The following is a 22,670-nucleotide window of genomic DNA, read 5'->3' as shown; positions in this document are numbered from 1 at the left end:
CATTTCCCACACCTGGAAGGAGCTATCATCCCCAACTTACCCATGACATGGGAAGGAATCCTGGGAGCAAGGCCAGGTGGGCACTGCCCCTTACATCTGGAGCCAGGTGACACTAGGGAGCCACAACAGTCCCAAAGGTCTTGGAACAGCCCCAGAATTGAGCTGGGGATGCCAAGGTGAGAGCACCCTACTTCAAACGCAAGGAGAAATCACCTCTCCACTCCTTATTTTTCAGGTATTTTATCAATAGTTGTTATCCAAGGAGCTGAGAGATGGGGAAGGGAGCACGAGACAACAGTGATGCTCAACAGGATCTCACATTTATTAATGAGAAGTGATTAATGGTGAAAAGAAAGGCAACGCCCAGTCCTCATTGGCTTAACAAGAAACTGAAACATAGTCACTACACATTTTACAATATTTCTTCCTTGGTTTGTTTGTTTTGGGCTTTTTTTGTCCAAAATTCATTTTCCTGTAAACAAGACAAGTTTTTACCACTGTTCTCAGCTTTCAAAAAATCAAATTCATCCAGACCTAATCTTTAAATCTATATAATGCACAAGAACAGAACACTTCTTAGGACTCCTAGTACTTGACTTTTCAGTAACAAAGGGTCAGAGAAAAATGAACCACCTTTAAGACATAACCTGTTGGACAATTTTGTTCAATTCTTCTTAGGCCAAAACCCCGACTTCCTCATAGAATTCCTCCTCTTCTGGTCCAGGGAAGGAAAAAAAAAAAAGTTACTCCACTTTGCATGGTGGATGTTGTAATTCAGTGTTCGAAGTGCAAATATCAAAACTAGGGAAGGAGGCCCAACAGGGTGGAAAGAGGAGGAACAATGGGATTTAAAAATTAGGAAAAAAAAAAGGCTTATGCCACTTATGGACTTGAAAATCCAAAAACCATAGTAAAAAGACAAAAACAAAGTGTATGCTCTGAAATCACAACCAAAGCCAAAAGAAAGGGGACAGCTTTTATCTCTACTCTACATAGAAGGGATATTTTTTTTTTGTAGTTGTTTTTGGTTTTTTTTAGTCCTATGTCTTGTGATATTCCAATACTTTTTTTTTTAATTGGAAGTTTGTACAAGTCTTTTTGAAGTCAAAGGAATTAAGGAAAAAAAGTCCTAATTCTTTCTGGGATACTCTTGCTCCTTTCTCTCTCTGAAAGACAGCTGGGATGCAATCTCTGCTGCAATGTGTGCTGGAGGAATTGCCTTTTACTTGACACGGCCTTGGCGTTCCTGCAAAAAAAATAACACAGATCATATTAACTGAGAGTAGTTTTATTCATCACTGTTACACATCAGCATTCCAACACATGGCTCTCCCATGGAGCCTGTGCCATAGCCAGCAAAGCCAAGAAAAGAGCATTGTTCTCCAAAGAAGTGCTGCTACTGCATCCAGTCATTGCAGAGATGTGACACTGCTGAGGTCTAACAGCTCCTCATTCTCCTTTTTTTCTCATCTCAGGTGATTCACCACCTGCAGAGCTGCATCCAGCTCTGGGGATTCCAACATCCAAAGGATGTGGAGCTGCTGTAGGAACTCCAGAGACTACAGACACGCTCTGAGGGCTGGAATCCCTCTGCTCTGGAGATAGGCTGGGGGTGTTCATCCAGGAAGACCTCTGAGACCCTTTCTGGTGCCTAATGGGGCTCCAAGAGACCTGGGAGGGACTTTTGACAAGAGCCTGGAGGGACAGGACAAGGAAGAACGGCTTCCCACTGCCAGAGAGATCCCACTGCAGTGGGATCTTGGGAAGAAATTCTTCCTTGTGAGGGTGGTGAGGCCCTGGCACAGGGTGCCCAGAGAAGCTGTGGCTGCCTCATCCTTTTAAGTGGCCAAAGCCAGGCTGGACAGGGCTTGGAGCAGCCTGGTCTAGAAGGTTATCTGCATTGGAATGAGGTGGTCTTTAAGGTCCATTCCAACCCGAACCATTCCATGATTCTACAAAAAAACGCCACCTGAACTCCCATGTAGGCATCAAAGTAGGCTGGAGTTCAAACCCACGGAGCACTGACATCAGCCTTGGTCTGCAGGGACTGAAACAGTCCCAGCCCCCAGCAGAAAGCCTCCTTGATACTCCTGACACAACTTGATGGTATCTCACTTGAAAGACAAGAACTTCACAGGAATTTCCCACTGACTGCTGCTATCACCCTGGGTTTTCCTCCAGCACTGTGGAAACACCCTGTCCAAACACTTGCACAAGAACAGAGAGGCAGCACAGCACCAAATGCTCCAGACACCAAAGGCTGCCACCCCCTCTGCTGTTCTCCGCACTCCGTGCCCATCTCTTCTGAGTTCTGTTTGGGTTTAATGGAGAACCTCTCACAGAAGCAGGTCCAGGCTTCCCCAAAGGGTTATGAGGTGTTTGAGGTGTCACTCCCAGATCATAAGACACCACCTCAGAAATTAAACCTGTCAGCAGCCAGAGGGCCCTGAGCTGATGCTTCTCCCTGGCTCTGCCTCTTCCTTGAAGAGAGCAGGTGCCTGTAGTCCAGGCATGACAAGCACTGCAGGGCTCCAGCTCCTGTGGAGTGAGTCCATCATCACCTAGCTAGTCTGAGAGGTGCCAAGTCCACCCCACTTTCACAGCAAAGCCTTACCTGCAGCAGGTACCCACGGGTACAGCAAGTTTTCCCTCTTCACTCAGAGAGGAGATGCTGTCAGGTCTCTGAACCTAGTACACTGGTTCAGCTCAGTTCCCTGCATGCCCCTCCCTGTCTGGAGTTGTATCACCTGAAATAAGGGCAGCAACAGAGTCCCTTGCCTACAGAACTATGCTAACCTGCTGATGGAAGGGACCTTCCTATCTTGGCAGCTCACACAATGTCTGCCACAAGCACAAGGCTGCTACAGGAAACGCCATCCTTTGCCACTGCTGAATCCAGGGAGAGCCCATCCCCAAACAGCTTCAATCCTGGGACAACAGCATGTGCAGCCATCTGCCCTCAGAAACCTTCCCAAAAAGGGAGGCCTGGCCTCCAGCTCAGAACACCACCAGTGGCTTTAGCCTCTCAGCCACAGACCCAAGGAGGCTTCACCTCCCATTCCTCTAGGATGCAGAGCAAGGCCAGCATGATCCTCTGCTGTCTTCTGGGGACAGGGGTCAGATGAAGGCACACATTCTCATCAAGAATAGTTACCCAAATAAGTAAATTTAATTCCCCTTTTCCTGTAACTCTGCCCTAGTTTGTTGCAGGTGCTTTCAGTGCCAAAACACCACTACAGCACAGCAAAATTCAACTGCTAGGTTGGGAAGCAGAGCCAGGCCTGAACACAGAGCACAAGAAGCACCACAGGGAGAGCCACAAATCCAAAGGAAGGTGCCAAGCCCTGTTCCTGGTTCAGCAGCTAGCATGTTACGTTACACAGAGACAGATGGCAATGTCACACATCCCTTTGGGAAGCAGCTGCAACTGCCCGAGCTAACGTAACTACTTCCCAAAGGCAGACATGTGATAAGCTGGCTGCCATGTTCAGTCATGTCCCGTGCATCTCCAGGGCCAGTGTCCTGGGCTGGGACAGTGGCCAAAGTTCCTGCTGTACACATCACCCTGTCAGCTGAGCAGCTGGACCCCAATCAATCACCTCTTCCTGCTGAGAGGATGATGCTGCTCCCAAGGCCTGTGTGCAGCTGATTAGGAGCCAACCCCAGGGAAAATCCCCCCTTAAATACCAATGTGTCAGAACAGAGGCTAGAGCAGATGTCCCCCATGTCACCAAGTTAGAGGGGACCAAAGTGAACATCTTCAGACCTGCTGTAAACCAGGATTGGGGAAGGGGGTCCCCAAAAGGTCCCCATTTCCCATCAGTCAAGAGCCTGCCTCAAGGAGCAAGCCAGAGGGGAATGGAAGAAAGGTGGCTGGATATGAAAGGAGGTGGATCCCTGATCCAAAACCACAGAACCCAACTGGTCTGGGTTAGAAGAGAGCTGAAATCTCATCTTGCCATGAGCAGGTACACCTTCCACTAGACCAGGTTCTTCCAGGCCCTGTCCAACCCAGCCTTGAACAATTCTGGAAATGGGGCAGCCACAGCTTATCTGGGCACCCTGTGCCAGATCCTCACCACACTCACAGGGAACAATCCCTTCCCAATATCCCATCTGGCAGTGAGAAGCCATTCCCTGTGTTCTGTCCCTCCATTCCTTGTCCAAAGTCCCTCTTCGGCCGTCTTAGAGCCTTTTTGGGCATTAGAAGGGTCTCTGAGGTCCATCTGAAGCCTCCTCTTCTCCAAGTGAACACCCACAGCTTTCCCAGCTGGGCTCCAGCCCTCAGAGCATCTCTGCGGCCTGCTCTGGACTTTCTCCAGCAGCTGCACATCCTTCTGATGCTGGAATCCCCAGAGCTCGATGCAGCACTGCATGTAAGGCGTCATCTGAGTGGAGCAGAGGGATCCAAGACATCTTGTCCTCAGGATGTCACAGTGAGCATTCAGCCACCAGCCAGATATACCAGAATACACAGCCAGACTGGCCCTGCACAGGACACCAGCTCAATCACATTGCAAACATTTGTCCTTCCTGGCTCATCCTCATCCAAATCCACAGGCTATATAACAGTGTCACAGCCTACCCAAGCTACACAACAGCCCTGGAAGACAAAGCAGCATCTGTGCACATACACTGGGATAGAAACCCTGGAGAGCAAAGGGATTCCATCAAGAAGTGCTTTATGCCCTTTGGCTGCACTTTCATTAAACTTGGGTCATATCTTATTGATCCATATGGGAGAAGCAAGAAAGACACCTGCTCAGACTCATCCCCATCCATCAAACCCCTCAGAAACAGGAAAGACAAGAGCAGCATGGCATGGGAACGGCTGATACGTGCCATGGCTCAAATCCTGTGCTGACACCAAGCTCACACAGGGCAAGTATGCAAACAGGAGCTCTTGCTGATCATACCACTCAAAGCAACTTCAGTCCTGTCACTACTGTCCCCAGGGGCTGCAGCCATGTCACAAGCCAGGTCCTGATAAGAGCATCACCTTATATATTCACACTGCAGGGGAGCCAACAACAAAAGGATCAAGTGTTTGTACCTGACAAAATGACAATGAGAGACAACACTGCCTATCTGTTGAGAGGCTCTTACCTTGACTGATAACCAAGGTTCAGCATCAACGCTCCCAGAAAAGGTAAGGATTTTACTGTCATACCATAGATAGAGAAATAGCAGACTAAGCCAAAGTAAAACCTGGAGAAGAAGCCAGGGCACAGCTCCCAGCTGTGCAGCACACAAACCCTAGTTTGTTGGGACCTGCCTGAGCTGCAGCATAGCCCAAGGCCCGTGGGCAGGCCAGGCCAGGCATAGTCTCAGTTTGGCCTGAGAAAGTCCTCTAAGCAAAAGGCATCACTCACCCAGTGCCTGTCCACAGAGGAAACAGCAGGCAATTCCTTCATTGGAGCACTGGAACTCCCAATACCATTCCCCAAAAGCCTAAGACACCCAATCAGAAAATCCTAAGTTGGACCCACAAGGATCATTAAGTCCAGCTCCTGGCCCTGCACAGGACACCACAACAATCCCACCCTGTGCTAGAGAGCATTGTCCAAATGCTTCTGGAGCTCTGGCAGCCTTGGTCCCCATGATCATTCACTGGAGAGCCTGTAATCAAGCTCTGGCCTTGGTACACACACACATAAACACTCTCACTTATCAAGCACCTGAAGAGCGCCGCTCAGCCTGTGCTGTTGCACTTTGCTGTCTGATGCAATCCCAGCCAAAGAACCCAGCAGAATTTCCATGTGCCTCTGTCTCCAAGGCAGACATCTTAGATCACTGCCTTAGAAATCACAAGTTACTGCAGCCCATGGCCCTCCCAGCAGGATCTGCTCAAGGAAGATACAGCATAAATGATGGATGATGCATCACTTGTATATTATGATCCACAAGAAGTCCCAGTATTTTGAAACCAAATATAACTTTTCCTGTTGTCAGCATTAGAAAGCCATCAGGGTTACAAAAAAAAAAAAAAAAAGCTATATCCTAGTCTAGAAAAGGGGATAACAATCAGGTAGTGATCTGGTTATAGCCTGACATCTTTATCCTACTTCCCATTCACTTCATGGGGCTCAGCACCAAGGAAGACAGGAGATAAGGCAAATAGCAGGACAGGCCTTTTGCTCTACAGATCAAAATCTAGCACAGCAAACTCAAATATCCACAGAACTCTAAACAGGGCAAACTCTCATCACCGAACAAGCAGGAGCCAAGAAGGGACCAATGTCCTTGGACACCTAATTTCCATGTCAGAGCAACCAGCTTGAGAGAAGAAGGCCATGAAGACAGTCAAGGCTTTTCCTTTACACAAGGGTTTACAAAGGTGGTCTGAGCTACTGGATATCCTCAGGCACACTGCTGTTCACCAGAATCTTTCCAGTCACCTTCTAAAACTGATGCAATCAATTGCAAAGAACAAACCTCCTCTTGCTTAAACATCACATTTAATTGCCTGAATAAAGCAGCCCAATTCCCATAAACATTTATAATTACTCTCACATAGGAACTCTTGTCCCTCAGGGCAGGAAACAGAATGGTGAAAAGCTGAGAATATGCATGAATATTTAGAGCAAAGGAGACAGAGCAAGCTGGGAGGATTCCCAGTGGCATTCCATGGGGGGACAGCTTGGCTTACAACACAGCCTAGAACTGGACTGGCTGACTTTGGAGCACAAGAAAAATAACACAAGTCCTTTCCAGTCATTAGGAAGAAAGAAAATTCTCCTGGTCTTCAATAACCAGGGAGATTTTTATTCTTCCCCTTCCCTACAAGGGAAATGCATTTCATTACTCTGGTTACCTTAAGCGATCGCTCAGGCAAGAAGTCTTACCACAAGTGCCACAAAACTCTTCAGAAAAGGAAGGAACTCCACTTTCATGTTTCAAAATCTTCACTGATGTAGAGTTAAAGCCTTGGCAGTGCCCTCTGTCACACCATGCAGGTGTAATGCCAAGGACTGAAAACTCACAGAGCTTCAGTGGAATTTGTGGCTCCACATATTCATAAAACATCTAGAAAGAGGACTGACCAAGTTTACTGATGACATTAAGCTATTCAGAGTAATAAAACCAGCAGTTGAATAAGTGGACAACTTTGTGAGAAAAAGCTACTGAACTTTACAGGTACACTTGGTCTACCTGGTTGAGAAAAATTAAACAATGCATGTGCAGAAAATCCCTGCCCTAATTCCAAGATTTCAGGTTCCAAACTGACCATTAACCATCAGAAACATGATCTGTAACTCCAGAAAATTGCCTAACCTGAAGAAAAGCAAATATCACCCTGAACAAAACATACCACTGTGCTGTTATACAAACCCAGACAGGATTTATCCTGAGCAGAGTGTAGCTTTGCTCCTCTCCACATCCACAGGCATGGAGCAGAACTGGAGAAGTGTCACAGAAAAAACAGGGATGAGAAAGGGACAGAAACACTTGCATCTGCAGAGCCACTGTGCTCTAACTCTCTGGCCTGGAAGACAGATGACTGGAAAGGCAAAGTAGGCACAGAGACAGTGAAATAATTGCTCAGCACCTTTTCTCACACAAGAAAAAGGGAGAATCAGGAGGCAGACTCAAAGCAAATAAAAAGGACTCATTTCCCCACACATAAATTAGCTGAAGAATTGCAGATCCTGTGGATGCTCATGGAGTTCCAGATCATGGAAGAAAAGAGATCATGGACAGAAAAATCATTAACTGATAAAGACAAAGATACATCCTTGGGGTTACATAAATTCAAAGCAAACATATTGTTCAAAGGAAAGAAAACCTTCAGAGATGAATATGTGCCTGTACTGTCCTCACAGGCGTTTGCTCGCAACTCTTCTTGCCAGCTGCACACGGGAGTTTCTAACTGGAAACAGCAGGGATAGCCAAGCCATGTCTCCCTGTGTGCCCAGCAGACATGCAGCTCCTGCAGCCACGTGAGATGCACTCACAGAGACTTTGATCTGACCCACTGCACTTGTCCTGGTATTGGAGGCTTAAACACCACCTCCATCCCAAGTAAGACAGAAGAGACACTTCATGCTATCATCAATAAGAAAAGGTGCTAAGAAAAAGACACCATAATATTCTGCATTGAGAATATTCTATATTGTGAGAGGACAAGAGAAGAACTATTTGCCTGCTTCTGTGAGCCAGGAAGAGCTGAATTCACTAGCTCAAGTAGAAGAGCCAACACTCTCCACAGCACATCCCATCATTTTACAACCACTTGAAAGGGAACATAAAGCCACTTGAAAGGGAACATAAAGCCACATACATTGGAACAGAATTTTTTTTGTTTGGTTTTGGGTTTTTTTTGGTTGAGTTTTTTTGGGTTTTTTGGGTTTTTTGGGTTTTTTTTTCCCCTCTAAGTGTATCAAGAACATGGCTCTGGAATCAGCTGAATTCCAAATCAGGCTGCAACAGCCAAAAGGCTGATGATCAAGACTTCTCAATTTCCTTAATTTTGCAATGATGATTTGGAATTTGGAAATTCTCTGAAGGTATTTTACAGATGGTACCACAAATAACAGAGCTGAGATGGAGAGAGCAGAGCCTTTCCCCACTGTGCATAGATACAAAGAAGGAAACTGAAGAGTGTGGTTTCCTTTCCCCAAAAGATTAGAAACAAAATAAAAGAGTTCTAGGTAGATTTTATCTAAATCTTCCAAACTGGGATTACATTATAATAGCTCTGCAGTTAATCACACAAAAAAGCAGCTCAGCATTGTGTTTTTAAGAAAAAAAAAATTAATTATAAAGAACCAGAAATTTCCGAGTTCTTGTACAAACCCCAAATGGTTCATTATTAACTGCTCAAACACACTGTCATATGACTTATGTGTCAATTAAAAAGGCTCATACTGGGCACTAGTCATTGGAAGGAGCTACAAACAACTTCTACCCTAGCCGTTAGTTTGGGTTATGAGCATCCTTGTTTAACAGGGACTTCCCTATGAACTGCTGTGGTAGAACAGGGTGCTGGCACTGTTCTGGCTGCCAAGCCTCCAGTGGTTTGTAACACTAAGGAACTAATTATTAACTCTCAAAGCTGTAAGACAGCACAATTACTACCAGGTACAAACCAGAACATGCAGGAAAATGAGAGGACTAATTGTGGTGAGAGTGACCACACAGCACAAAACAAGGAGCTTCGTGAACCTGAAACAGAAGAAAACAGCTTCTTTCAGGCAAAAAGCTGGTGCAGAATTACAGTTTCTAAAAGAATAAGGAAGGAACACTGTGCATGGAGCTGTTCTTGATTGACTGCCCACAGAACAATGTGCTTCAACTGTTTTCTTGGGATCCTAATCGGCTTTCAGCAATGTCTTGTGACCCACCGTACTTCTGAATTAGGGAAAAATCCAGGGAACTGAACCAGACCATGCCCTGGGGGTTTCACTGAATGAAACAGATGTCAAAGAGTTTTGTTTGGAGGGTAAGAACTTTTTCTGGGGAAGCAGCTGTTAATAAAATAACCTGAAACACATACCTGTGTAAGTAGCTCTTAACTTTGGTGCCACCAAGTTATCCAGAATTCTTGGAGGAAAAAATAAGAGGAATAAAACCAAAGCAACCCATGCTGCTGATACCTTACACACTCCCTTCTGCACTCCAAGCTCTCCACAGTGTTTCCAGGGAACATACATATGTTTCCAGCCATACACACACAATTTATCACAGAATCACAGGCTGGTTTGGGTTGAAAGGGACCTGAAAGCCCACTCCATTCCACTCCCTGCCATGGACAGGGACACCCTTCCACTAGACCAGCCAGCTTCAAGCCCTGTCCAGCCTGGCCTTGAACACTTCCAGGGATCCAGGGCAGCCACAGCTTCTCTGGGCAGCCCCTGCCAGGACCTCAACACCCTTACAGAAATTAATTTCTCTTTAATATCTAATCTAAATCTACCCAACTTCAGTTTAAGGTCATTCCCCCATCTTAATTCATCTGCTGAATGGAAAAAAAAGGGTTTTTTTTAATATTAAAACATTAATTTGAAGTCATTCATATGTTCATAATTAATTCAATTAACATATTTATAAGAACAGTTAGTTCAGGGTATTCTGCAGCTCAGAGCCGAAATCATGCAGCCAAGATAATCTGGAGTGGGGGGACATGAAGCTTTGCCCACACAGAGGGCAAGAAGTAGGTTGGGAACAAGTTCACAAGAATAGGGTGTGTCATGAACTCCCCCTGGCTGAGGCCATAGCTCCAAGACGTGTGAAACCCCATTGCAGATGGTCTGCACTCTGGCTGGCCCAACACCAATCCCAGTCCTTGAATCCTAAAATGGCCTGGGTTGGAAAGGACCTTATAAATCTTCCAGTTCCAACCCTCTGCCATGGACAGGGATAAAACAATTGAAAAAATTTAAACAGTGCATCTCAACAGGCCCTTAAATTAACATCAACAAGTCAACTTTAAATATTATTTTACAATATTAACATTACATTAAAATATTTTAAAGACTTCTAACACAACACTAGTAGTGAGAGACAGGACTACAAGGCAAGTGCAAGTGGTTTGCTCTTCTACTGCTCTGATTCCACTTCAGTTGCAATGAAAAGGCTTCCAGCTGCTCCTGTTTTAGGGATGAGGAAACACAGCTCCCTGTCTCACAGCAGAAAACACGGATTACAGCATCAGACAGATCTAAGTCTTCCCTCCAGTTGTCTCCTGTCTTTATACACAGCTAGAACATGAGCAAAAAAATCTGTGAGTGCTGTTAAGGGCTGGCTTAAAAATACTGTAAGCACAAAATATTCCTTACAAACAGCCAGTGCCAAGCCAATGGAATAAGCAGGCTGGTTTGTTTCCTCCACTCCTGGGCAAATATATGAGCATGGACACAGACCTACAGGATTTAAACAGCCTGGAAATAAACTGAAACCATATGCATCACTGAACAGAATAGCAGAAATTCTGTCTTGGTGTATCAATCAGTTAATTTCACTATGGCCACAATCTGGAGCAGAAAACGGCAAATAGCCCTGGGATCACTGAATGAAAGGAACTGTGTGAGTAGAAGGAGTGTTCCCTTGCTGCAACAGAGAACAGTTGGCTTTGCCTTGATATGGAATATCCAGGAACTGAATCTTCAAGTCAGAAATACTGTCCTGTGGAACATGGTAAAGCAAATGCAAATGGCAAATGCAGCATTCTCCAGGACGACTAACAGCAGGAGGAAAAGAGTGTTCATCCACCCTATAGGGAATGTTCTCTCTCATTCCCTCTGAGATTACAAATTAGGAAGAAGAAAAAAAGAGCTTTGTAAAATCCATCAGAAAGCATTCATGTATTCCAGTGACTGTGAAACAGCCTGCCCATTTCAAACAGGCTATACAACATGCCTCAGTTTTCCCTTAAATCACATGTTACAAGGAGACAGTGACACTTGCCAATATTAATACTCCTTTAACCAGCAGACAGCATCAGCTGAGGCACACAGCAGCATCATTCCAGAAATAACAGATCCAATCTGGCCAATCCTACGTCTGTGCTTTGAGACTGAACCTCATCATGACAAACTGTCCCTGTTCTGTGCAGCTCAGCCTGACTCAACACTCAAATCCCAGCGCTAAGTGTCTCTTCTCAGCTGCAAACCTGACCACTCTACACGGCACTGGTTTTCATGAGCTAGCCGTCCTAAAATCCCTGGAACCTGTGGGTAGCCAAATACCTCAAGCCTGGGCAGGCAGAAAGAATCAAAATAAACTTCTCTTGGAGTTTCCCACTGATTGCATTTCCACAAAACACAAGCTGTCAACCTTTCACACCAAGCAGATCATTATGGGAGACCTTTACACCAAGGTCAATGCAGCATTCCTAGAAACCCAAGTGCATGACCATGGGGCAGGGATTTGTGTTGTTGTTTTGGTTGTTTAAAGCAAAGATAAAATAATTCTTACATGGAAGTCAGTGACAAGCTCTACCATAAAAGCAGCTATTCTGGGTCGCAAGACTGCTCTGGGCAGGATTGCACTGCGAGCTGGCTCCACCATTTTGGGTCAGGAGAATATTCAAACCTTTAAAAAACTGGATTAGTAGAGCAAAGTAACACACAGAAAATAAATGGGGATTAGCTTTAGACGAACAGGATGGGCACAGGCAACAGGAAAGGAAAAGAAAGAGGATTATTTCAGTGTTTTCAACACTGAACTAACTACCCACCCCTCTCCCTTCACTGGACAATGGAAACAGCATAAACACTGTACATTTTTCATATAATTTCCTGGACCTGCTTTAGGGGATTCTGAAGAAATTACTAACAGTGAGAAGTGTAAAAGAATATTCAAGAGTTTCCAGACTATCACGAGATCATCCATCTGCTCAGGTAGCAAGCCGGAATCAAACTGCAAATGAGACAAAGATTTGGGCAAGTTGCAGCTGAGTGAAACAACTGCAGCTTGGGATAAGTTCGAAACAAGCCAAACGTTGAAACATTTAGGCTTCAAGGAACACAAGTGCAGAGCATCAACATCTCACACTGTAGGAGAAATAAGAGCTGGGAGCAATGGAATTTCACCAGCACAAAAAGCAGGCAGGGAGCTGTTGCCAGGCCAGCATTTTAAATTTCCAGTGCTTCAGTTCTGGTTCCTCATATATTTAATTCAGGTGATTACTTGAGATGCTTCAAGCAGACACAGCATGGCTTGGGCTTTTTAGCACCTCTACTCCCATGGTAGGAATCACTCCAATTTAAAAAAAAAAACTCTCCTTCAGCAAAAATAACTGTTCCTCAATGAAACCATGAAAGAAAAGTTACAGAAACTTTAACCACAAACCACATTCCAGGCTTCCAGGCTGTGTCAGTGTGTGATTGAGGAGATCAAACTGTTGCTGTAAGAATGACCAAGGCCCAGAGAGTCACCTCCTCCATGCCGGATGTTACAGGGGCCCAGAGCATGAAACACAGGGTGAGTAAATAGCAAAGAGCAAACACCAACGGTGTTTACACAACTCGTTCTCCTCTGTGAATTCCAAAGACCTATGACTAAGTTCCTTTGCAGAGAAAGAGCACTTTCCTAACCAGCTGCTGCTGCATCCACTAGAAGGTGATTCAGAAAGGCAGCACTGCCACTGAGACTATGGCTGCTGCTTTCAACTCTCCACCCCAGCACAACTCAACAAGCAGGCAAGGGGAGGAGACTTCAAAATGCAACTGGGAAGATGAATAAACATAGCTTACAGCTTTAAGAAAACTGCTAAGCCTGATTTCTAGTATATTTCTGATTTTCAGACTTTACACAGCAAACACAGCAGCCTTCCAAAAGAGCCCATCATTCTGTCTGCTTTTCCCAAAGCCTTCTCTTTTTCCCTCCTCCTTCTGCTTACCCATACCTAGTATTAACTCTTTTCATCCATCCATCCATCCATCCCTGACCCGTCCTTAAGGAGCATTTTCCTCCTTCCCCTGAATTCTCCCACTGTTCCAAGGTCTGACACTAACAATGCTCACTGTTGCTCCCTGAAGTCAAGTCTGGAGGGTTTCACAAAATCCCATAATGATTTAGAGGTTGGAAAGTACCTTAACAGATGATCCTGCTCCACCCCTTGCTGTGGGCAGGCTCACCTTCTACTAAACCAGCAGCTCCAAGCCCCATTCAACCTGGTCTGTAACACTTCTAGGGATGGGGCAGCCACAGCTGCTCTGGGCCAACCTGCGCCAGAGCCTCCCCCAGCCTCACAGCAAAGATAAAGGCTGGACAACAAGTGAAATAATTCTAGGAGGTGAAATCACACAAAAGCATCAGGTCCTCACAAAACACCAGTTTACACCTTCACACCTTGCCATTTATTATTTCTCCCTTAGAGACTTTTGCCAAGCACTGCAAGTAACCACATTTGTGCTTAAGTATTATAATTTATATGATGCTCCATGTAAAATCTATATAAAAAATGTAAAACTGCATTCACTGTCACAGTGAGCAGCTGCAGCTCCTGATTCTGTTCTTCAAGTCTTGGGGGAAAAATTCCCCATTGCTCAAACTAAAGAGATTATCAGGAAACTTGGCACACTCCCAGACAGCTATGCTAATGCTAATTTTTATAATTATCATTTTGATCAAACATAAGCCAGACCCACAATTGAGGGGAAGGGCAGCCCCAGGTGACTTTACTACAGCTGAACCCAAGTAAGATTCAAAGTCCACTGTTTCCTGAATTTGGGGCAGGATTTTCAATTAATGCATCGTTAAGGAGTAGATGATGACAAGAAGATTTGAGAGCAGCTGCAAGGCAAGTTGGGAGCTCAGCTCATGTACCACACTGCTGGCAGCGCCAGCAGGTGACAGCCCACCATGGCCCCAAGGAGAGCAAGGAGGAACACAGCGACCAGGTCCACAGGACAAGCAGTCAGGGACTTCAATTGCAGCGAGGGAGATTTAGGTTGGGCATTAGACAAAGCCTCCTTACAGGAAGGATAATTGAGGAGAGAGATAGATTGCCTGGGGAGGGACAGGAACTGCTGTTCCTGGAGGTTTTACAAATGGAGGGAGACATCTGTCATGCTGACCCCACTATGGCCAGGGGGTGGATTAGCAGCCATTCTAAGACCTGGCTCTGGTTTGTAACAACTTCCCAAATGCCTTGCTGGTCTCCAACTTCAAACTGCTTTGATCCAGGAGCTGATAATGGCACAGGAATACATTTTGTTTACACCACAGCACTTGGCAAAAGCTGAGATTCAGCATAACCAACACACAGTCAATCGCAGGCAGGGCCTGGGCAAGGCTTCTCACCCTGCTCTGCCAAGTGCTGGCACCTATTTCATAGAATCATGTAACAGTTTGGATTGGAAGGGATGTTAAAGATCATCTAATTCTAACTCGCTGCCATGGGCAGGGACACCTTCTGCTAGACCAGGCAGCTCCAAGCCCCATCCAACCCGGCTTTGGACACTTCCAGGGATGGGGCAGCCACAGCTTCTCTAGGCAACCTGTGTTAGGCCCTCACTACTCTCACAGGGAACAATTTTCTCCTAATATCCAATTGAAACCTATTCTCTCAATTTAAAGCCATTTCCCCTTGTCCTGTCTCTCCAGTCCCTTGCAAACAGTCTCACTTAATCTTTCCTGTGGGCTTCCATCAGGCACTAGAAGGCCACAATTAGGTCACCCCAAAGCCTTCTCTTCTCCTGGCTGAACAATTCCAATTCTCTCCGTCTTTCCTCTTTGAGAAGTGCTCAATCCCTTTAATCACCTTGGTGGCTTCTCTGGACATACTCCCCAGCAAAGACAGGCTGCTATTTAGGTGTGGGTTCCAGGCCTGAGCAGGCAGATAGCCAAAAAGCAAGCTAATGTCCACACCTGGAGTTCGCCCAGTGCAAGGCAGCACCCACCACCTCTTGCCCTGCAGAACTCGGACAAGACACACAAACATGTTACCTTTTTAACATTTTCCTCCTCCTCTTGGCGTTTCTCATAGTGTGAGAAGTCATCAAAGATGGAGGTGGTGTGCTTGTAGGTGGCGATAATTTTCAACACCTGCTTAGCCTTTTCCAGAGGCACCTCCTGAGTGTCCCTGGAGTTGGTCACTGGTTTATTCTCATTGTTCTCTAGGCGGATGTGTCGCAGCTGGCTGTTGGGAACGTCCTTCACAAAAATCCACCTGACATCAAAACGTCCCTTCCATTTGTCCTGGGACCACACACCTGCACAGGTGTTATAGTCCACAGCAGATTTCATTTCTGCTATGCCGCAGAAGTGACCACTACCATTGACACTGAACAGTAAGTACACAGGGCCCTTCCCATTCATAGAGCGATAGGCTGCATCCAGTCTCTTGTTGCCATGCTCCGTACTGCACCAGATGTTGTATTTAATGGAACGGTGGATATCATCCTCAGAGTAACTCTTAATGATGAAAACCCGCCCATGCTTTGGGTTCCAGTCAAAATCCTTGGGGTTGTAGTTGTTAACAGATCTCAACTTCTCCAAGACTGGGTGTGGCTCAGAAGGAGAACCAGAACTGGCCTGAGCCTGTCCCACTCCGTTACCGTCCACTCCATTCTGGCCAAAGCCATTGCCACGATTCCGAGGGGCGACCCAGCGGGCGGGCTGCGCTGGTGGCACAGGCAGTGGGGCTGGCGGTGGCAGTGCCTGCGGCTGCTGCCCACTCGGAGCCTGGGGCACTGGTGGGCTACTACTGATCTGTTGGCCCAGGGGCTGCGGAGACACCTGTGGTGGCTGCTGAGCAAGATTCTGGACCAAGGTCTGTGACGGGGCTTTTGCCACTGACCCTTTGTTATCCCAAGTTCCGATATCTATGTTATGCTTTATGGGAGGCGGTGGAAGACTTGGCCCTGCAATGCCATTCTTGGTCTTCAGCTTGGGCTGCTGCTTGGCAGGTTTGCTGGCAATGTCAGCCCACGAGGTCGGCTTTGGTGGTGCAATTGTTGCCGGAGGCAAACTGTTCGACGTCACAATATTACTGGTGATAGATCCGCTCCCCACGGCTGAGCCGACGACTTTCGGGACACTGCTCGCCACGTCCGTGCTGCCCAGCTTGAGGGCTGCCATGCCCTGGTCAATGGTGTTCATGCCAGGAGCCTTGTTCAGGGTCTCACTGGCAAAGGCTGACTGCCCATCGATCATGGCCCCTCCCAGTGAGCTGGGAGCATAGGCATAGTTGCTGCTGTAGCCAGAGCTTTGAGTGGATTGTCCCTGAGAATTGTTATTCCCCCAAGCCGAAAAGTCAATCCCACTTGGAAAGAAGTTAAAGCCATGCTGCCCAAGGAATGGAGTGCTGCCAAGGGCCCCTGGCTGCCCGAACATGGCATCCGGGAGGAAGTGAGGCTCCCCATTGCTCAGCTGTCCATATGAGGTCAGGTAGGGCATGGGGGGGTCTCCCCCTGTGGACCAGGCAGCTTCGCCTAAGGAGTAGGAGAATCCAATGGAGGGACTGAAGTAGCTTGGTAAGTAGGAATCAGACATTGCAGTGTATGCATTATTCTGAAAGAAAACCACAAAAACATAAGCACTGAAATGTTAGAAGGAGTTGAACCAATTTTAAGGGATCAGGAGTAAAGGCAGCTTAGACTTCCCATGTCCTATTCCTTCCTACTTTAGGGCTGGGTAGATAAATAGGCCCAGCCTTGAACACCTCCTTTGTTAGAAAGGCTCTAAAATCTGTTCCATTGCCAGAAAGGTTAAAGGCAAAGGCTAAGAAAGGTTAAAGGCAAAGCTTCCCATGCCAAGAGGGGAGTGTCTGGTGTTCCTGACATACACAGACCACTGGAAATCCCCAGAGCTCCTGCTCAGACTATAAATCCAGTATCTTGCATCCAAATATCATCTTCTGCTAGTAGCTAATTCCAACAAGTGTTTTTCCTGCTTGTGTAACATACTTATTAGTGTTCCAGGGAGGATTTGGGGAAAGAATGCAGAGAGGAGAATCAGAAAGAAAAGGATGCAGTGGAAACACACTGTGAAAATCACGAGTGTCCCTGATTGCTTTCCTTAAACTTACTAGCCACGAAAACAGCTTTATTCCTACAATTTAAAGTTCCACATTTCACAATATTCCAAGCAATTCCAAGCAATTCCAAGCAATCCTCAGCAACAAGGATTTAAGGCCTATTTCTCAAAACACAAACTCCTCCAGTGCCGTGGGTACACAATGAAAATTACCTGAAAATGGGAAGTAATCAACAGAAGCCTTTTGCAACACAGTGACAGCACCAGCACAAGCAGGTTTCAAATCCGGAGAGAAAAAAAAGAAAACTAGCTCCATGCCTTGATCTCCCTTTTAACATCCAAGTAGCCTTTAGGTTACAAAAAACAAATGCCTAATTTGACAATTAGGGAAGTCTCAGACATCCCCAAGATTTGCTTACATGAAAAACATCTGTCATTTCCCATTCAAACCCAGGTCCCCTCTGGGGAGTGGTTTCAGTCCTGCTAATGGGCATCATCCTGAGTAATCTGAACCTGTGAGCAGCAGCCTTGTGCTACCCAGCTCCTAACACACCAGCCCAGTACAGACAAGATCAAAGGTACATTCAGTTCCCAGCTAAAAGCCTGGCTTGCAGCAGGCTCTGCTCCATTTTTCATTGAATCATATATTTACGTGCCCAGCACAGCTCTTAGAGGATTTTATGCCATGCTGAAATCCAGGGAGTCTCTCAAGATGGCTCTGGCACCCTCCAGAAATAGCTGGTTTGCCACTACCTTCTACTTACAGGAGAACAACAAGTTTGGATCTAACCAACCCCCAACTTTACCAAAATTAATAGGAATTATTTAACACCATGTGTTCAGAGACAAGATTTCTGTGGTACTGCCTGAAAACTCAGAGACACTCTGTTCAACCTTTGATTTCACAAAGGTCTCCCAAAAGCAAATTAGTAAAAAAACTCACTCTCATCCAGGGTTTTACTAACTGAGAAACTCAATCCTGCTAAACCCAGAACTCAGTATATCCAAAAGCACCAACACTGACACTAACTTGTAAGACAAATGAAACTTAAAACTTCCTAGTATTATTTTGAGCCAGCAATGTCACTTCCTAAGTTTATTGCCTCAGTGATAAGAGAGAGTAACATTTTCTCTCCTGAACTCAGCTTTAAAGAAAGAGGAACATGCCAGCCCATCCCTAAACCTGAGGGAGAGCCATTGTCTCTCCAAAGGAGCACTCAAAGCCCATCACTGTCAGATTAAAAAGAAGCAATTTTTCTTCTTGTCACCTCAAAATATTTTCCCACTGGGCAATTATGTTCAACTTTGAGATCTCTAACACTGGGTGTACTATGACCTGTAAAATACTAAGCACCTGCATACAGCTAGTAAGAAGGGAGCAGAGCAGTTCAAGAGTTGAGCACAGGCAGCTCAGAGCAGATTTGCGACAGTCACTGCTGTTCTCCACCTGAACATCTGCAACACTGCTTTGTTATCAAACACAGCACCACGCTCTGCTCCCCTGCCCTTGCACAACTGACACACTTGCTCATTACCATGCAAATAAAACTCCACCAGCTTGTCATTCTCTCCATGACTAAGACTCTTCGCACAGTTATTTCCTCAAATTCACTGTTCCTCTTCACCTCAGACGAGGGTTCTTAGTGAGCCTTGTGTTGAGCTTTTGGTTTTTAAAGGGTTAAAAAAATAATTTACTGTGTATCTGTGCTTTAAAATACACAGTAACCTCATGGGAACTGACAAGTAACAGTCATACCTGAAAGAGCAGGTGGGGTGTAAGGAGTAGCAAAACTTCACAATAGAGTTACCTCAGGGGTATGTGGAGAGCTCAGGAAGCAACTCCAAAACTCATTTCATTCAATTATTCAGAGCAGTTTCTCTAACTTCCTTTCCCATCTCCACCAAAGAGGTGTATCCTTGGATACCTATGTATTTTTGCCTCCCTCCAGAGCCAGCTCTGGTGGTTTTGGACTCTACACAGCACAACGAGGAACTGAGAGTCACTCAAAGGTTCCACTCCAAGTTAACTTGGTGGTTTCACCTTACTCTGGCTGAGTTTCTGCCTCCTGGGGCACATACAACCACTTCCTTATTTTTAAAATTAATTTTTTACCAGCCTGAGACACACTGAAAGAAGTTAAAGATCCAGAAATACTTCATCAAAACATGTAAAAGAATAAAATACTGTGTTGCTTCAAAATTATAGTAAACCTTTTTGTCTTTAGGAAACTTAAATAAAATTGCAGTTTGTATGAAATACACCCATCTTCAGAAAGAAGCTGGGAATTAAGGATGTTGATAGCTGAGTTGGAAAAAAACCCAGCATAAAACAACAGCTACTAGGAAAGCAGCTGCTTTTATTCAAGACTTGAGAAAGCAACAATGTTCTCTCACCCTATGAAGGCTGAATTTAGGCTTGTAACTTTTCAGGGGGTTGAATGCAGTGAGTAGTCTTGATGGACAGGCTGAATTCTGAAGATTATGAACAGCTGACAGACAAAGAATACTTACTTATCCTCAGATCTTTAGCACAAACTAGGAAAATACTTGCTGAAAATTTAACTGAGACAGTAACCTGTTCCTGTGTTCCAATAAAACATGCATCACATTTACATGAAAAAAATAATGTACTGACTAATAAAAATATGCAAAAATACAGCAAGGGGAAACCAGAACAGCTTATTTTTACTCATCACAACTGGAAAGAAGGCAAGAGAATAACCTGTCTGTTCCAGTGCTATTACAGATGTTTATCTATGGTACTCAATTGTACATCTAATCAGCCCAACTCCATCTGTTCTGTGTCACTCCCCTGCAGCTCATTAAGGAAAACAAACAAATACAGTTAACAGTTGTGTTACTCTAAGAGAAAGAGAAGAGGAAAAGCAGCTGCAAGTTTGACTTCCAGGATCTGGTCACAAAACTCCAAGACTCTCTGGCTCAACTTGTAACTGAAGTTCTCAGAAAGTCTCAACACTTGTATCACATGTGGACTCTAGGTTTGGGGATTTTTTGTGAAAAACAGAGAAATCCCCCTGACAGGCATCATCAGTTGACCTGATGTTGAGATAAGAAGGTTGATCTGATCCTCTGAAAGTGCAGTAGTCTTCTGTGAAGCAACTTCACAACCCAACTCAGCACATTTCTCTGATGTAAAGAACCAGAAACCAACACAGGCACAACACTAAAACTGAAAGAGCAGAAATGGTGACTTTGAGACAGTCACATTGAAAAAAAAAAAGAGCTGGACACCAATTCTAGGAAGTTCTCGCAGCCTCAAAAAGTTGCTAAAAATCTTCCTACCTCACCCACCACAATCTAAGGGCAGTCAATACTTTCTACCAGCAGAAATGCTGGTAGAATACATATAGGAACTATATAGGATAGAATATAAGTTAAGGCAGCTGGCAAACATCAAAATGCAATCAGAGGAGATGGGGAACATACAAAAGAGGCCGAACTTCCCTCCCTTGGAGCAGCAGGAAACCCTGCTGCTCTTGGTCCTCCTGCCAGCAACAGGTACTCACCGGGCGGGCCTGGGGACTCAGGTAGGGCTCAAAGTCATCATCATTCAACCCATCTTTTTGGTGCACAGAACCGTTTTGCACTGGGAAGAGATGTGTAACGTTAGGAAAACCTATGCAACAAGCTCTCATTATTACCAGCTTAAAGTATTTAAAACCAAACCCTAGACTATCATGTACTTCTGCCAATTCTAACACAGCATACTCAGCCCACGGCACACAGACACTTTCCCACCGCACAGGCATCACCTGCAAATTATCCCCAGCCCAGCAGGCAGGCCTGGTCGCAGGGTTTATTTCCCTCCCGGCAGCAGGATGCTCCTGCTCCCAGCCAGGCCCGCCCGGCCCCCCGGCATCTCACCTTTGTTGCCTTGGCCCTTGGGTCTCTGGCGCGACAGCAGCGACGTGGGGAGAGAAAAAGGGAAAGCGGTGAGTCAGAGGAACCGACCCGGCTCGGGTGGGGATACAGACCCAGCCGAGTGAGGAGAGCACAGATCTGGGGTGGGTAACAGACCAGTCGCAGCGGGGGAAGCCAGCGCCGGGCAGGGACAGACCCGGCCCGGGCAGGGGAGAGATCCGGCCCGGGAGGGTCGAGCCCTGCGGGGACAGGCCCGACCCGGCCGGATCACAATGGAGCGCGGCCCTGCGACGGGAGAGGAGTGAGGCCGCAGCCGCCGCCCGGCCCGGGGCGCAACCCTTTAGGCCCAGAGGCGCGGCCTCGCCCGGCAGGGCCGTCCCGGTACCGGCGGGAGGTCTCCTACCTGCTCCAGGAGGCTGCTAGCCGACATGGCTCCGCGGCGGGGCTGCAGGCGGGGCGGGGCGGAGCGGGAGGCGGCGGCGCTTTGTCCGGGCCCGGCGGGCTCGGGGCTGCCCTGGCGGACTCGGGGCGGCCGCCGGCAGGGCGGGGGGACGCTCTATCCCACCATGCCCACCCCACCCCCGGCCGCGCGTCTCTATGGCCCGGGCCCGCCGCCTCGCGCTCCCCCCGCGCGGTCACGCGGCACCGCGCGCGCCCAGGCACAATGGCGGGAAAGCGGGGGGGGGGGGACGGGGGTGGGGGGGGGCGCAGTGCATGCCGGGACGGCGGAGGATTGGCGCCGGGAGGACCAGCGCCCCCGCTCGGCTGGAAGTGGGAAGACCTCTTAAAGGGCAAGGCGGCCTCGCTGAGATTTTGAGGCAAAAAATGGCAAATTCGAGGCCCGGCTGCGGGCTTAGCCCAACCTCATCCAGTCGCGCCGCGACATTTTAGCTCCCCCCGTCCCCAGTCCCAGAGAACCTAGGGAACGTCTCAGTCTTATGGGACCCCCACCCAGGTGAAGGGGGCTGCCTGCGTGTGGGCAGACATGCAGTGATCGGGGAGCCCAGAGTCACCCCACTTTCTGGCCAAGAGACACGAACAGCTCCAGAAGAATCTGTTGTATGCCTGGGATGGGGAAGGGGGTCCTGAAAACGTCCCCATTCCCCTTCAATCAAAGACCTGAGGAAGCAAGAGGAGAATGGAGGGAAGGTGGCTGGATATGGAATGAGGTGGATCCTTGATCCAAAACCACAGAATCCCAGACTGGTTTGGGTTGGAAGAGACCTGAAAGCTCATCTTGTTCTACTCCCTGCCGTGGGCAGGGACACCTTCCACTATTCCAAATTGCTCCAAGCCCCATCCAGCCTGGCCTTGGACACTGCCAGGGGTCAGGGAGCAGCCACCATTTCTCTGGGCAGCCTGTG

General features: G+C 46.9%; 1 protein-coding gene across 3 annotated transcripts; it reads right to left on the bottom strand.

Moving 5' to 3' along the window:
* Positions 1–298: 298 nt before the first annotated feature.
* YTHDF2 (YTH N6-methyladenosine RNA binding protein 2) lies at positions 299–21,990 on the bottom strand. 3 transcript variants are annotated; one of them, XM_039729173.1, is made up of 5 exons: positions 21,710–21,990; positions 21,310–21,334; positions 20,952–21,031; positions 15,394–16,959; positions 299–1,246 (listed from the first exon to the last, which is right to left on the bottom strand). In XM_039729173.1, the coding sequence occupies exons 1-5, from the start codon at positions 21,734–21,736 to the stop codon at positions 1,223–1,225; spliced, it is 1,722 nt and encodes a 573-aa protein (XP_039585107.1). In that variant the 5' UTR covers positions 21,737–21,990; the 3' UTR covers positions 299–1,222. The 3 variants fall into 3 exon arrangements, with proteins under 3 accessions (XP_039585107.1, XP_039585108.1, XP_039585109.1); XM_039729175.1 differs by lacking the exon at positions 299–1,246 and adding an exon at positions 10,476–10,700; XM_039729174.1 differs by lacking the exons at positions 21,310–21,334; positions 21,710–21,990 and adding an exon at positions 17,638–17,665.
* Positions 21,991–22,670: the final 680 nt, after the last annotated feature.

This window comes from Passer montanus, unplaced genomic scaffold (assembly GCF_014805655.1).
Source record: "Passer montanus isolate IOZ18808 unplaced genomic scaffold, ASM1480565v1 scaffold68, whole genome shotgun sequence".
NCBI lineage: Eukaryota > Metazoa > Chordata > Aves > Passeriformes > Passeridae > Passer > Passer montanus.
Note: the sequence above shows the minus strand (reverse complement) of the source record. Positions and strands in the feature narration are given on the sequence as shown.